Source organism: Phyllopteryx taeniolatus, chromosome 4 (assembly GCF_024500385.1).
Source record: "Phyllopteryx taeniolatus isolate TA_2022b chromosome 4, UOR_Ptae_1.2, whole genome shotgun sequence".
Taxonomy (NCBI): Eukaryota; Metazoa; Chordata; class Actinopteri; order Syngnathiformes; family Syngnathidae; genus Phyllopteryx; species Phyllopteryx taeniolatus.
Window position 1 is genome coordinate 23,507,907 of NC_084505.1, and position 16,774 is coordinate 23,524,680.

Below are 16,774 nucleotides of genomic sequence, written 5' to 3' on the forward strand. Positions count from 1 at the left end.
AAGCCTATCCTACAAGTTGGGTTGTCAACAGTGGTGGTAAGGTAGTAGCAGGCCTTCCGCTGTGTTTTATCATGAACAGATTCTTTTTCAAGAAACTTTCCATGGATAGTGCAATTTTGCAACACTGCTCCAATGTCAATTGGCGAGCAATGGGCAAGGGAATGATATGCTTACAAAAACTGCACAGCCCAAGCTATCAAATGCTGATGGCCTCACATCTGCCCAAATGATAGTTGAAACCAAGTAGAAAAAAGGAAGCGTATATTGACTTTTGGGACACCCTGTATTTCCAAATATGTAGTTATTTCGCATATCATTGTGTGCTTGTACTTAAAATAATGGAAGAAAGCAGGTGATATCCGACCTGTTTTCTATTTTGCTTGCACTGAATTAATGGGTATGAAACCCTCAAATTCTCATTATTCCCTTTCAGGAGGACCTGTGCATGTCAGGGATTAAATCCAGATGCATGTGGAGCATCATTCTCCTTCGGATGCTCATGGAGCATGTATTACAATGGCTGCAAATTTGCCAGGAGTAAAATTCCAAGAAAATTTAAACTACAAGGAGATGATGTCAGAGAGGTATTCACCACTGATAAAATGTGTACTTATCACTGAGGTTACCATATCTTAAAATCAAAATTAATAATGGCAATATTTGTCTTTTAGGAAGAGAGACTGGAGCAAAACTTTCAACATCTGGCCACCTTACTGGGTCCCTTGTATAAAAATATGGCACCTGAAGCTTATGGAAACCAGGTGAGGACATTGAACAGATTAGAGCCTTTTTAAGTGAATGATTATTAATCAAGACAACAACTAATCATCCTTGCACTCCAGTCAACACAATTACGTTTTGAAGTCTAGTTAACTGCGGTTGGCCTAACTACGTGTATACTGTCCAATTACAGACAATACTTTCAGAAGAACTAATCCTAGTGAAATTTGTGTGTTTCTGGAAACAGGTGGAACATGAACACAGAGCACCCGATTGTCGTCTGGGGGTTAAGGAGGGGCGTCCCTTCTCTGGGGTTACTGCTTGTCTGGACTTCTGTGCTCATGCTCATAGAGACGTCCACAACATGCAAGGGGGCAGTACTGTGGTAAGGAAAACATGTCTTTCAAGGTTTGTTGGATTTGACATAGGGAAACAAAACATCCAAAATATCTTAAAACCCTTCCATGAATGTGCTAAAACAATCTGATTTGGATCTGTGATACCCTCAATGACGTAAACGCATTCTTTTTTCGAAGGTATGCACGTTAACAAGGGAAGATAATAGAGAGGTTGGAAAGATACCAGCTGATGAGCAGCTCCACGTCCTGCCACTGTATAAGGTTGCCAACACGGATGAATATGGCAGTGAGGAGGGTCAGCAGGAAAAAATCAAAACGGGTGCCATTCAAGCCCTCAGTGCCTTCCGCCGCCAGGTGCGCATGCTTGCAGAGCCTGCCAAGTCGTGTCGCCAAAAGAAGCTGGATGCTAAGAAAGCAGCTGCTGTCAAGAACGCCATGTTAGACAACTCTCATGATAAGGCAGAGAAAGTTACACCGTCTAAGATAAAAGCTGGAACTTGTGAAAGTATCACTCTAAGCACACCTGTGCCAGGTAAAACTTTTACTTGGGTCATTTTTAGCTTGCCTTATTAGACAAATTTGTCTTGGATGCATTTGTGGCATTAACTTTGTATCTCATTTTTAGGTTTTATTCCAGGTGCTATGGGAGCCTCTCAACATCCTAATCAACCAACGGATCCCCTTGGAGTCCATTCTCGGCAACTGCAGCATCAACAGCACGAGAACATTCTTACCTCTTATCCCGGTGCAACAAATGTGGCCAAATATCCCAGGTTTCCTGGCCACCCAGGATCTTTTCCAAGCACTTCAAAGCCAGGGAGCATGTTTCCCCATCAATCCTCAACACCAGCAAGCCCTTACCCTTCCCCAGTCCATGCACCCAATTCATTAATTGACGGAGCTAAACGTTCATACCATAGTTATCAATGTAATGGAGGTATGCCTCTTGATAACTACCATCCATACTATGCTTCAAACCAAAAGCAACTGGACATGTATCAAAGGCAAGTGTTTCACTCAGAGCAGCAGTATGCAGCACATCAGCGTTTTGAGGTAAATTATCCACCAAATTATGGTGATCCAGGTTTACAAGTTAATGGCTATAATACATGCAGCAAGAGGCCAGTTCAGCCCTTGAGAGCTTTCAGTCCCTGTATTCCTAATGGAGCCGGAGACCCTCGCTTTATGGACCCCCTTTCAAGAGCACCCTCTGCCCACAGAGTGCAAGACTACACAGCTGCTGGGAGCAACTGCAATCAGTTTGGAAGAGCCCCACATCCATATTTGGGAAGTCTGCAAATGTTACCCCCAGGCCAACAACCATTCCATATGCAAATTAAGCAAGAGATGGGTATTGCTAACCCAAAGATGCTTGGTGCTCAATTAAGTGACGGGTGCTTAAACCCAGAAATACACACGGGATTGGATATGCTCAACTGCAGCCCCACAGTAAATGGTATTAAGCAAGAGCCTGGAGCCCCACAGAGACCCACAACCCCACAAAAGCCAGAAATTTGGTCAGACAATGAGCACAACTTTTTGGACCCTGATATTGGCGGAGTAGCAGTTGCACCGAGCCATGGCTCAGTCCTCATTGAATGCGCTAAACGGGAGCTCCATGCCACAACGCCTCTTAAAAATCCAGACCGTCATCACCCAACACGCATATCCTTGGTCTTCTACCAGCACAAAAATTTGAATGAGGCTAAGCACGGTCTGGCCATGTGGGAAGCAAAGATGGCAGAAAAGGCTCGTGAAAAGGAGGAAGATGCAGAGAGAAATGGTGGTGAGGGGACGCCAAGCAAGGGCAACAAGAAGGGGACAAAGCGTGAGCATCCAGAGCCGTCAGAATCTCTTGGGGAGCCTCCTTATAAGCGTTTTATAAAGGCACTCATTGAGGGGTCCTTATCGTGCACAACCAACACCTATGTCAATACATCTCCGTATGCCTTTACGAAGGTCACAGGACCTTATAGTCACTTTGCTTAAAATACCCTCGAGGAAACAAATGAAGGTGCTTTATTTATGCTACAACAACTTGCAGCACTGGCCTCATACAAACACTCCTAACCTGTTCAGGTCTTACACGTTTTTAACAACTGAGCTTTACTTGTTGACCCTGCTATGGATGTATTTATTTTTGTTTTGCAACTTTTGCAAGATACACACTGTTAAACCATCTGGTGCTCTCAATTGTACACACACTTTTTTCCTTCTTACTGGAAACAAAGCTTAATCTTTGGTGGCTTTATTTTATATTTTGAATACTTCAACATGGCATGGAATGCCAACTTTGAAAATAACAACTTCAAGGTGCTAATTATGCGTCTTTTTTTTAAAATGTCTTGATACCATAATTGATATTACAGATGAAATAATTAAACAGGAAATAATGGGAGATTTGTGAAATCATTAACATCGAAAGGATTTGATACGTCGGTGTGTCTTGAGCACTTGATTATAAAATTTAAAATTTCCAAGCATCCACAAATTAAAACAAATCTTTTAGAATTCCTATGAAAAAATTATTCAGTACACTATTGTATTGTTGTTTCTTTCGCTACTGATATTCTATACATTGAGCCATTCAAATGGTGCATTTTTATATTTTAAGGAGAAGAAAATCTTTTTGTTATCCAAGGTTTTCCAGTTTACTCTCAGCAAAAATGTTCCTTTCGGCAGGTTCATTGAACCAGCCTAAATTGTGAAAATTAAGTGTAGTTTTATGTCTGTGGTGCTTTGTTGATGTGCTTTTTATACACTGAGGAGCATGAGACAGGGTAAGTTCGGTGTCACTTTCAGAGGGCAGCTGGCTTGCTGTGGGTTCTTTGATTATTGTAATCTAACTGTAAGATAAACATGTGATATGTGTACAGTAACTTAAATTCCCTTTTTGGAATTACTGTTATAAATTGTGTTTGTTGTAAAGAATGCGCAAAGTTTAATTCATTGTTTATCTTTGTGTTCCAATGGATCTTGTTTCATAGGGTGCTATTGAACCTGTTAAAAATTACAATGTGAGACTCTTAAGGCAGTGAGAAGAAGGCTGTTAATGTACAGAACCAACCAGTCATATACCTCAAAACCAGTTTGGCAATAGGAAAATATATATATATTTCGTTTTTTAAATATTTTTGGTTACAGTTTAACTGAATGCCACCTGAAAGGCGGAAAAGTTAATTTCTTACTTTCTTACCTACCTGCTAGAAATTTTTTAATTTTTAATGTTACTGTAAAATCAGGGACATTTAAAAAGAAAATGTACATTATTGCCTGCATTCGTTTTGTCTTTTTCCTCATTCAGGGACATGCCATTGCATTTTTTGTCCCAGTGCAACTTTTCTAAAATACATCACACAGATTTTTAGAGGGGGGAAAATTATTTTATTATTATTTTTTTTTACTTCTTTTTCTTAGCTAGTAGGATGGAGTTTGTTTTTCCTCTAATGAACACAATGTATATGCACTGATGTGACTAAAGGGAAAGTATGATATATAATTAAGGGCAGTTTATTTGCTTTCGCTATGAGGCAGGACCAAGGCAGTGAGTATCGTCTTTGTGCCTGTGTATAGTTGAATTTATTTATAACCACTAAGCAATTGTATGATTTCTCCTCTTTATTTTTTAATTAATGTGATATATAATGGAATGACTGTAACGTTATGGTAACAATTCACCCACTCTTAACAAATTCGTTTTCTGAAAGCACTTCAAAATATTTTCAGGAAAAAAATTGTATATGTAATAAAGTACAAAATGTTTTATTTAAAACAGGGTGTAAATGAGTTTGTCACATTGTACAGTGCATATCAATTATGAACTTTTCAGAACTTGATGTTGACATAGGTTTTCGTCAAGGCAAACTGATACACAAATTATCAAATCTCAAAGAACACAGATACATTATCCAGGAAGTTTTTGTAAATAATACACTCACTGTCAACATAATGTTTACTGTTAGCTCGATGAACCTTTGAATTTATATTTTTGCGTTTTCAAAATCCACAGTGATGTGTTCCTTGTATAGAGCCCAGCAACAGTAGCACGTTGTGGTAAGGAGATTTAAGAGGTATATAAAAAAAAAACAATAATAAATACAAAAAAAAAAAAAGCAGTACCATACTTGAAGCTTAAGAGTCAGCATTACTTGAATGACTTTCTGGGCATAACAGGAGTACTGGTTAGTACTGCATGTACTCGGCTCAGACAATTAACAGCTGATACTTTGTATATTTTTTTGACAGACAGACACTAAAGGTTATTACTTATTTCCTGTTTTATTTGTCAAGACTTCTCTTGTTTTCCTGAAGCTTGGTATGCTCCAAAAATTGGATTAAGGATAGGGGTTCAACTGTAAGTATTGTAATGTATTGAATGCAGTTTATTTCAAAGCTGTTATCATTGCTTATATTGCCAAGATGTGGGTGTTTTCTTTCCTCCAATAAATTTATATTTATTGAAAGCAATTTGACTTGTTTAAAAAACAAAACAGTTCTACCATTATAAATACATCGCTAGTTTCAAATGTCTGCGTGTGTGTTTTCAGCCATCGCTGTGGCAAGAAACCATTAAAAAACACTTTACAGTTATGTATACAATTACCTCAAGGAAAAAGACCATTATCTCTGTGTTAATGGATGATTACAATAAAAGGAAGTGACACCATCAAAAACATATTTAATCTCTGATTGGACATTCAACTTGACTTCATATTGATTACAACATTATTTTACTAGTTCATGATGTAAAAAATGTACAGTACGTTTTTATTTTTCTGTACTCAATGTCAAACATGGCTTTTTATAGAGCTGAGAATAGATCCTTACCAGATAATACTCATGCTGCTAACAAATAGTGACGCAGCATTAACTGATGATGATTGTTTGCGTCCAGGTTTTTCGCGTTTCCCAATCAACTCAGACAAAGTGCCACTTGTCCACTGTATAGGTACAAATGTAGAAATGCATTAAAAGTGCGTGGAGGCGTATAACACCTCAAATAAGTGATGATCTACTTACCCTCTGATGAAACACTGTGTCCGCAACCAGGTGCAGGGGCCTGCATAAATAAAAGTTACATTTAACAATGACCCAATGTCACTGATGTACAGTTGCTTTGCCACTCTTCTGATAGCACTCATTACTATGAAAAGCATATCGCTGGCGTCGGGCCGAAACCCCGTGTGTCAAAATTTGGTCAATAAACTTTTTTCACAAACCAATACTATTGGTCAGTCCCCATGTGGGTATGTTATTTTTTCAAATTATTGACAAATATTGTGCAGAAAAAGGCTTGTTCTCTTTGACGATGCAATGTTAAGGGCTCAATAAACTTTCTTTTTTGGTTTGCTTTGTTTTTTGGCGTCCTGAAAAGTGATGGTTTTGGAGAGAGAGGTTTTCCGCTCGACACCAGTGATATATAAAGTCTCACCGACTGAATCACATCTCTAGCCTCTGTTGCGTTGCATTTGAAAGGACTGTCACAGCATGATACATTTTTACTGAAAAACAAAATAAAACAGAAATCATTTCACATAAATTCCATAAAATGCAATACTCTGTAAGGTCAACCCTTTGACATCTTACCATTCAATCCCACCAATGTTAGTCTTCTTCTGCACTAGTGCCCTCCAGTGCGCATGTGTGGACTTTATTATCTTCACAGCAAAGTCCTTAGGACAAAACACAAAGGCTCAATACACCAGGTTCTTACAAGTGGGTTCGATTAAATCCATTATTATACCTTATCTTGAAATTGCGCATTGAATCCGAACTGGTTCTCGGACTTCCCATCTGGAACCTTATATTTCCTGAACCAGTCCACAGTGGCCTCTAAATGACCAGGCCGGCTCTTCCGGACGTCATCTAGGTCTAAGAAACAACATAATTGCTGCACAAGATGAATTTGTCTGGTCTTCGCAAAAAAAATCTATTCAGAATATGCAGAACGGCGCAATAAATATTGTGGCATGTGCCTCTTTTAGTTGTTGAAGCTTCAGAGTAAATACATACATCTTAACATTCTACTGAAACAACAGGACAACATATGTCAAGAGACAGGCAATGATAGATGTTTATTAGCATGTCAGTGAAAATGATTCCTGCATCAAATTCAGTCGTGCATGTTTTGTTCAGTGAATAAATGAGAGCTGACATCAGGCTAAGTTGCTGTTGCATCCTGAGCAAACCTTGCAGAGCGACTATTTCAGAAGACTCGGTGAACTGTTGACTGTATGCAACCACCGTGTTTGAAATGAAAACGTCTCAAAATCAGTTTGATGATACTGTCAGCGCTATTAACCTTCAAGGTTGGCCTTTTGACTATGATGGCTAAGCTCATCTCACGTAAAGTGAACGAAATATCCACACGCAACAATACAGTCGATTTGAGCGCGTTTCTATTTTTTCGAGTGTTTCCATTGTGAAGACCGGAACGGTCACAATTTTCAGTACACTGGATCTTCTGTACCCTTGCGTTGGGGTGCCAGTAACAGTGATACACTTTGGTACACTTGGATAGTGTGGAGTTAAGACAATCTCCTTTTCACTTCCATGTTGCAGAGGAACTCAACAGACAGAAAGGGAATAACCCTAATTAGATCAATTGGATGCAGGTTGGCCAATACTTTTTCTTGATTGGAGAAGAAAATAACAAAAAGCCCCATTTTTAACTACTATGAATAATGTATGCGTCACTTACACACATGGACAAAATTGTTAGCACTGGTCAGTAAAAAAAATAAATAAATAAAAACAAATAAAAAAACACCTCTCTGAAATAGTGTGACCATGACAAAAGTAAGACTAAATTAAATAAGAATTAATGAAAAAAATACTTGCGCTCCAATTGTCTCAGGTTTGAAGGGTGCCTTCGACACACTGCCTGTATCAGCTTCTGCCAGAGCTTTTTGCACAATTGTCAAAAAATAAAAATTAAAAATTGTACTGGCCTTACCAGATAACTACCAACCCTTTATTACTCAGTGACTGTTTTTCCTCAATGTCTTTCTGTCTCAAAAGTGTTCTGTTGTCAATTGACTGTCTGTTGTCGTACTAGAGTCGCTCCAACTACCGGAGACAAATTCCTTGTGTGTTTTTTGGGCATACTTGGCAAAATAAAGATGATTCTGATTCGGAAATTTAGAGGGCGAGTCTGTGCCCTAGTGGAAACGTGGTTCATGTGACCAAATCACTGCAAGTTAAGTTAACGACGGCAAAAAAATACTGTACATCAACACACGGCACAAGAAGGCACACTCAGTTATCGCTATACTTAAAAGTTTTTCATTTGATTGCTGTTTAAATATGGCAGAGAAGATTGTACTGTAGAAAATACCCACCATTTAGGTTTTTGGCATCTGGGTCCTCGCTGTTGATAGCCATTACCTTCCAGTCCATTTCTCCCTCATCAATCATTGCCAATATTCCAAGCACCTTCACTTGGATCACCTGACCAGGAGAGCACACCTAAAGGACAAGCCAGCAAATGGCAACTCAGCAAAGCAATTCACCAACAAAGGGATATTAACTGGAACAAAACTCCCCCCAAAAAGTCTTCATATATCGAGCGTTCTTACCTGCATACCAATGTCACAAACGTCAATTGGATCGTTATCGCCACAGCATTTTGTTTCCGAGTCTGTGTGGTTGGGATCCTCCCACGTCTTTCTCGATGAATAATGCAAACAGATTGAGTAATTATTGTCCACAAACTAACTGAAAAGCAAGCATTAGCTCAAAAGATCAAGACTAATTTCTGAGTAAAATAATTACAAAGTCATACAAATACAGTAAATTCTACAGAATACTATGTTAGCAAATTACATATTTATGCTTCATTAATATTAGTAGCATTGCTGATGACAAGAGTACTGACAAATTACCTCCTTACCTGCGGAATGGCACCATAGTTCCAAATGTAACCTTTATGGGGAAATATGTTGGCAACATATCGGAGCTTGCCTTTCTTTACGTCTTGCTTAATGGGGTTCAGCGGTTCCTTTGTCGCAATCTGGAAATTGTTGAAATGGTGAAGGAGTATGTATTTGTGTGTATGCTTGTATGTACGTGTACGTTTCCCGTGGTCAGTCCAAGTATTCAGGTATGTAGTTACTAAAAGTAATAATTCAAGCACACATTATTGTGTCCGGTATTTCTCTGCTTACTGGTGTGAGGTACAGTTTAATGGACAACAACATCACTATATTTTCCAGGAACATATTTAAAAAATGCTAACACCATATGTAGACATTTCAAAATGCGATAAAACATGTGAATGAGACATTTTGAAATTAAAGGACAACTAAACCCAAGATGTAAAAACTTATATTTTCATGTGAATATCTATCATCTGCTGTTTACATAAATCCACAAGCTATTCATTCTAAAAAATACATCTAAAATATTGACTCGATTATGGGGGTGCCATTTTTAAGTCTTTTTACTATTGTGAGTGCGCGAATTCGTGAGAATGTGATGAGTATTCTCCAGTTTTGGCTTATCGTGCAGCTTTATGAAGTAAGAAAACTTTATTTCTAAAGAAGACCATACAGAGTTAGTAAATATTCAGCAATGACTACATACCTTTGTTCAAGTTGTTATGAAACCTTATTCTGCTATCATATAGCGTTGCACAACACAACATCACAACCAAAATGATGTTTTATCACTAATTTAAGACACAGCAAAAGAGGGGATTAAGACGGTATAATACAGCGCAAGCTGCTCATGCCAACTCCGTTTCTTCGAGCCATGGGTGATTCCATAAATAAAACGATAAGCAGTTTAAAAGGCCAAAATGAATCTGCACATTTAACTTTGACACTGACACAGTTCCAGTTGCTACCAAACCAGCATAGTGATCCATTTTTAACAAAACCGGCTCACGCAAATGTATCTTAACCTAGCTACTTCCACTCATCTAAAAAAACATCCATACTCTCATTCGAGAGGGACATTAGTGGGGGAAGAGGCAGAGTTTTTCAACACTTCTCAGACAGTAGCATGCAACTCTCGACTGGCGTTTTGTCGACACCTGCGGGCCTACATCTGATAAGGATTTTGCCCAACATGCACCCCCTTTACATTTATTAATTATCCAGTTTAATTTTTGTTCCACAAACGCAATATGAATCACAGTAGGCCTTCTATATTTTGATTAGTGCTGCCACATCCAATGTATTCTTGCTTTAATTTTGGGGAGTTTGGTTCCCCTTTAAAAGCATTTTCGCAGCCAATGCTAGTTTAATTACGACCCCAATTCCAATGAAGTTGGGACGTTGTGGTAAACATAAATAAAAAACAGAATACTATGATTGGCAAATCATGTTAAACCAATATTTAATTGAATACACTACAAAGACAATATATTGAATGTTCAAACTGATAAACTTGACTGTTTTTAGCAAATAATCATTAACTTAGAATTTTATGGCTATTGTACGGCAGTCGTCAAACCTTTCAAAATGCTTTACCTTTCAACAAAATTGTAGTTTTGTCATAAAACCACATTACGGTGACCTCCACTTACCTCCATCTTAGCGTTTGACCAGCGGGGCACCTCCACGACCATGTTAAAGAGCACCTGAACATACAGATCATATTTAAAGTACATGCGGTGTATGTTCAGCTGAACATCATGAGTTTCACTCTGACAAGAACTTAGCCGAACATACCTCGCTCTCTTTCCTCTTGAGCTTCTTGGCGGGTAAACCATTGTCCTGATGCAAGAGAAAGATTACGTTGCATTATTTTACACATTGTGCAAGTAGAACGAGGCCACTGATTTTATCCCAAAGAATATGAGGGCTACCTGTTCTGCCTCAGCTATGAGGGGAATATCATGGAAAGGAGAAATGTAGTTGCCATCTGAGTTTTCTGGGAGAGGGGGGGGGGGGGGGGGAAGCCAATCAAAAATAAAACAGTATGTCATCTTTTAAACATGTTCATGGAGCCAAACCCATCTGGTTTGGTGAAGGAATTAACAAAAAAATATAGTTATCAAAACAGAAGGGTTGTAGTGTAAGGTTGCACCGGTGAAATGTTATTTTGGGCTGACAATTTATATATTCATCTGTTTTCTATAGGGCTTTCCTTCGTTAGGGTCATGGGTGAGCCTATCCCAGCTGACTTTGGGCAAGCGGCACCCTGGACTGGTCGCCAGTCATTCGCAGGACACAAACGGTGGGTCTTCCGTTTACAATTTAGAGTTACGCGGAATCATTACATTACCATGTTGTGCTGGAACATTCCAGGCAGCACTGAGGTCGACTGGAAGACATGGAGGTTAGTACAAGAACAAGGAGGCAGAGAAGGTCCTCATCTAAACTCCAGTAATAGTTATCCTTGTGACAGAGCAGAACAAATACAGACTTGTTGCTCTGTTTGTTAAAATAGCAGTTCCCTGACAATTACACTAAAATCTATGAATTCTGTGGTCCCTGTCTATGACGTTTCGCTTGACATTATACGTTTGCGACAAGCTAGCGCTCTTTCACTATTGGGGTGGACTTTCATTATTAGGGTTGCGGGTAATTGGAGTATATCCTAGCTGACTTTGGGCAAGAGGCAGACCATACCCGGGACTGGTCATGAGTCAATTGCGGGACACTTACAGGGGTCCTGGGTTTAACGACATGACCCGAATTTTTACGAAAATCATGACGTCGTAGTTTATCACTAACCTAAGGCTGTATTAAAATCATGATTACAGTAAATATTTGTTTGAAAAACACTTATCGGCCACATATATAAACAATCAAATCATTTATAAAAAAAATTAATAAATAAAAAATAAAATACTGTACCGACATAATTGAGCGTTCGTTCTTGTACCACTTGGAGCCTATCAATTATATGTTGATTGGAAAGTGTCATTGCAATTCCATCTATCCATTTCCTTATACACTAATAGCCCCAGTGGCATGAACAAAAAGAACATTCATTTGACATTAGTTATAGCGCAGAAATTGACTTTTTATTTTTGCATCCAATACACTTTGGTATATTTATTCAAAATGACTTCTTAGAAGGTAGAAAAGTGAAGTTTCAGAAAACGCCTCCGTACTCCTTGGTAGAGCAAAGCAGGCTATAGGCAAACGTTTGTGGTGCGTTCATGCTAACATTACTGACAAGGTCAAACATTAACTTTGTCAGGAACGTTGCATAACCCGGTGCCACTATTAAACTTTAACTTGTTTTTCTGTGTGTGGTGGGGGGGACGATGGTGTTCGAGTTCAAATACCGGACAATGGCACTTACTAAAATAAATCCGGTAATCTGTGGTATTTGGGCTTCCTCTCGCCTCGGTTTGATAGTGCATCGTTTTTCTCAAATTGTTCAAATGCGGCAAGGTGACTGCACAAGAGAGGAGTTTGCGTCCAAAGACAGGAAAAGGCCTCAAAAGAGCCTGGAAGATGAAGCCGGAGGAGCCGAGTAGAAGCGGCAGCCTCATTGCTGACGCTCTCGCTGCCACTTCCTGTTTCCTGTCAGCCCGTCAGAGAGGAAACGACACTTCCGATAGAAGCCCTAAAAAGTAAAAGTGTCCATTTTAGGATTTCGTGATAGATTGACTTTTACTGTGTACTCTGTATTTTGATATACTTCGTGTTGATGTAAGTATTTCAACTTTCGGACACTTCAATGAACACAAAAGAAAGGAACGCAACACTCCAGTTTATGGAATTGCTTTTCAGCTATGCCTTTAGTTTGGTAAGAAAAACCGGAAGACAATCTTGTAAGAAAAATCTTACAAAAAAAGAAAAAAAAAGAGAAGAAAAATAAGAAAAATTAACAAAAGGAGAAAAAAACACAAGTATAAATAAAATATGAATATAAATTAAAAACAAAGGAAAAAAATAAAATCGAAATTCACAGTAACATTCTAATAAAAAGATTAACACTATGAAACAAAATTCAGTCAAACTTCAAAAATACAAATAAAGCAAAAATAAAAGTAAATAAAACAGATAATGAAAAAGAAATGAATTGAATGATACAAAATAACATTAAAAACAATCAAATGTATGTACTTAAAAATTTACATAAAAATAAATACAAATAACAACGAAATACAAATATAAACAATTCAAGTAAATAAAATACAAACAGCGGCACGGTGGGCGACTGGTTAGAGCGTCAGCCTCACAGTTCTGAGGACCCGGGTTCAATCCCTGGCCCCACCTGTGTGGAGTTTGCATGTTCTCCCCGTGCCTGCGTGGGTTTTCTCCGGGTACTCCGGTTTCCTCCCACATCCCAAAAACATGCATTAATTGGAGACTCTAAATTGCCCGTAGGCATGACTGTGAGTGCGAATGGTTGTTTGTTCGTATGTGCCCTGCGATTGGCTGGCAACCAGTTCAGGGTGTACCCCGCCTCCTGCCCGATGACAGCTGGGATAGGCTCCAGCACGCCCGCGACCCTAGTGAGGAGAAGCGGCTCAGAAAATGGATGGATGGATGGAAAATACAAACACAAGACCAATTAAAAACAATTTTGAGGTTTCAAAAAAACAACTGAATGATGCCAAGTCATAGTTTGAGATAACTGCTTTTCATTGGACCGTAGCAGTATAAATTCATGATAAGGAGCAGACAATTCATGACAGCAAAAATTAATCAGAAAGCTCAGAAAATGTTAGCCTGCTTGACAATTAATAAATAACATTGCCCACTGCGTTTTCGTTACTGACAATTTTCAACACATGAATGTATCTCTTATAACCTATTTGGTCGCGACCCTACATTTAGGAGACCTTATGAATAGTAAACGTAATAAAAAGTGTGCAGGTTAGAAAAAAAATGAGAAAGAAGACTAAAACATTTTTAACCACAGCTTTATACAATGCGAAATAGTCAGTTTTCAAGAGTGTGGAAAAACACGTCTGTCCGTCTTGACTGTCTTATGACTTTAATGTTGACATTGCATGATAAACCCAAAGTCCACATGTATTGTGCAATGAACAAACAAGCGGTCCCAGGCCTCCTTGATCTTTTATCGTTATATGCTGCAGTGCACTGTCAAACAAATGATGTCATCTGCAGATTGAGTGACTGGGTTATTAAAAGATGAACAGTACATGGTTGTTCTTGATACAGATGCCAGTGAACTGTGATTTCACCACGGACAGATTGACGTTAATTCTGTGCTCGTGTCAACATGGATCAATTGGTAGCCTCTTGTTCGTGACTGAATATGTCCTACTGATGTATTCATTGGAAACATTAGACTTTGGTCTTCTAGCAAAGCTGCACCAAGAGTGACATGATGTATCATTAACCCCATCAGGGACCAAACATATTTGCTTGCTGACACTGCATGTTTGCATGAATCTGAATACCGTTTGGAATGATGTACTACTCACAGAAGCACCAAGATTTTATTGGTGCACTAAAGTGACATCATCACTATTTGCTGTCAACTATTTATGCCACACACACCCGACCAGTGAGTGGTTTAGTGCCGTGGGAGCGAAACCGGTGAGCTCACGTTACACACACTTTCAATGGCGAGTAAATGCATCCATTCATTGTGCTAATAACCTGCTAGACCTGCCTAACATTGATGCACAATTTCTTCTCATCCTTCCATCCATTTTCTTTACAGCTTCTCCTCACTAGGGTCGCGGGCGTGCTGGAGCCTATCCCAGCTATCTCCGGGCGAGAGGCGGGGTACACCCTGAATCGGTCGCCAGCCAATCGCAGTGGCTAATCACAATTTTGGGTTAATTTTCACGGATCACACCCAGGCCTGATAACCTCCAGACCTGTTCTGTCAAGAAATCACTTAAACAGAACCTGTACCAACAAAATCAAGTTGGACAAAAGATCTAAAAAATGGCACAAGCCAAAGAAATTCCAGAACAGTCGAGAAATAAAGTAATTGACATCTATCCGTATAAAAAGCTATTTCTAAAGCTTTAGGATTCCAGCTAATCATAGGGAGAGCCATTATGCTCACATGGAGAAAACATGGAAAAGCGGTGACCCTTCCTAGGAGTGGCCGGCCTACAAAGATTACATCAAGAGAACAGCAATGACTCATCCAGGAGGCCACAAAGGAACTCAGGACAACTTCTAAAGAACTTGCAGGCCTCCCTTGCCTCAGTTAAGGTCAGTGTTCATGACGCAACAATAAGGAAGAGACTGGGCAAAAATGGCCTCCAAGGCAGAATTCCAAAGCGAAAACCACTGCTGACCAAAAAAAACATAAAGGCTCGTCTTACTTTTGCAAAAAACAAAAACAAAAAAACATCTGAATGATTCCCAAGACTTTTGGGAGAATACTCTATGGATTGACGAGATGAAGGTTGAGCTTTTTGGAAGGTGTATGTCTCGTTATATCTTGTCTCATTATATCTGTCGTAAATGTAGCACAGCATTTCAGAAAAAGAACATCCTACCAACAGGTGGCAGTGTGATGGTCTTGGGCTGCTTTTCTCCTTCAGGACCTGGAGAACATGCTGTGATTGATGGAACAATGAAAATCCTGAAGGAGAATGTTCCGCCATCAGTTTGTGACCTCAAGCTGAAGCGCACTTGGGTTCGGCAGCAGAATAACAATCCAAAACATACCAGCAAGTCAACTTCTGAATGGCTTAAAAAAAGAAAAATGAAGGTTTTAGAGTGGCCTCGCCTAAGTCCAGACTTGAATCCAATTGAATCAGATCAGAATCAGAATCAGAATCATCTTTATTTGCCAAGTATGTCCAAAACACAAACACATGCAGTGTCATGACCTTAAAAAGACAGTTCATGCTCGAAAACCCTCCATTTTTGCTGAATTTAAACAATTCTGCAAGGAAGAGTGAGCCAAAATATCTCCGCAGAGATGTGAAAGACTCATTGCCAGCTATAGAACACGCTTGATTTCAGTTGTTGCTGCTGAGGATGGCCCAAGCATTTATTAGGTTTAGGTGGCCATTACTTTTCCACACAGGGCCAGGTAACTTTGAAATGTTTTCTTTCCTTAACAAATGAAATCACCATTTAAAAACAGCATTTGAAGTTCACTTGGGTTATATTTGTCTGATATTTACATTTGTTTGATGATCTTAAACATTAAAGTGGGGACTATGCAAAAATAGAACAATTTGAGAAGGGGGCCAATACTTTTTCACAGGACTGGTCATGAATATAGTGACTTTATTTATGTTTTATATATAATAACTAATACACACTTAATATACTAATTCTACACATTTCAAATATGATTGCAAGTATTAATATATTATGTATATTTAATAGGTAAGAAAAGATTATTTATACAATGAAATACTGACTTTGAGTAATAATAAATTACAAATAAAAACCCATTTTCATTGATAATTTCATGATTTTTGTGGCATTTGATGATGATAATGATTATCATACACAAATTTATCATTACACGTAATGATAATTAATATTATTGTTTCAATATATTTTTTATATTTACTTAATCGATATACTTTAGTATAATATGAACACAATTCTAAACATTAAATACTGTTTATGCTAATCTCATATACATATTTAGTAAGTAACAAAATAATATTGAATACAAAGAAATAACGAATATGTGGACAATTTTAAATAACTTTTTATTAATTATAATTAATTACATTTTAAATTAGGTATTTAAATTTTTTTTTTTTTACAAGCAGGGGTCACAAGGGAGCACTGTCATTCACTCTCATGTTTCTTGCTTGAAAAAGTTTT

At 38.5% G+C, this 16,774-nt stretch overlaps 2 protein-coding genes across 2 annotated transcripts in view; one reads left to right on the forward strand and one right to left on the reverse strand.

The window, feature by feature from the left end:
• tet2 (tet methylcytosine dioxygenase 2) overlaps window positions 1-6,423 on the forward strand; it is a 26,521-nt gene extending 20,098 nt beyond the window's left edge. Inside the window, exons 6-10 of the mRNA XM_061770752.1 lie at window positions 434-584; window positions 672-761; window positions 968-1,105; window positions 1,257-1,611; window positions 1,705-6,423. Of these exons, the coding sequence (XP_061626736.1) occupies window positions 434-584; window positions 672-761; window positions 968-1,105; window positions 1,257-1,611; window positions 1,705-3,068 (2,098 nt within the window). The 3' untranslated portion in view covers window positions 3,069-6,423. The remainder of the gene's footprint in view (window positions 1-433; window positions 585-671; window positions 762-967; window positions 1,106-1,256; window positions 1,612-1,704) is intronic.
• ppa2 (inorganic pyrophosphatase 2) lies at window positions 5,741-12,870 on the reverse strand. Its single transcript, XM_061770759.1, has 12 exons — window positions 12,339-12,870; window positions 10,891-10,955; window positions 10,754-10,798; window positions 10,609-10,662; window positions 8,971-9,090; window positions 8,657-8,743; window positions 8,420-8,546; window positions 6,823-6,950; window positions 6,666-6,751; window positions 6,511-6,580; window positions 6,099-6,138; window positions 5,741-6,019 (listed from the first exon to the last, which is right to left on the reverse strand). The coding sequence occupies exons 1-12, from the start codon at window positions 12,529-12,531 to the stop codon at window positions 5,997-5,999; spliced, it is 1,038 nt and encodes a 345-aa protein (XP_061626743.1). The 5' UTR covers window positions 12,532-12,870; the 3' UTR covers window positions 5,741-5,996.
• Window positions 12,871-16,774: the final 3,904 nt, after the last annotated feature.

Excerpts from the sequence above, each read along its gene's own strand:
- ppa2 (XM_061770759.1), bottom strand. The coding sequence starts at position 12,531 with ATGAGGCTGCCGCTTCTACTCGGCTCCTCCGGCTTCATCTTCCAGGCT. Across the intron at positions 6,951-8,419 it reads AGATGCCAAAAACCTAAATG|ACCTAGATGACGTCCGGAAG; the intron begins GTGGGTATTTTC and ends GTTGTTTCTTAG. Across the intron at positions 6,752-6,822 it reads ATGCGCAATTTCAAGATAAG|GACTTTGCTGTGAAGATAAT; the intron begins GTATAATAATGG and ends TTTTGTCCTAAG.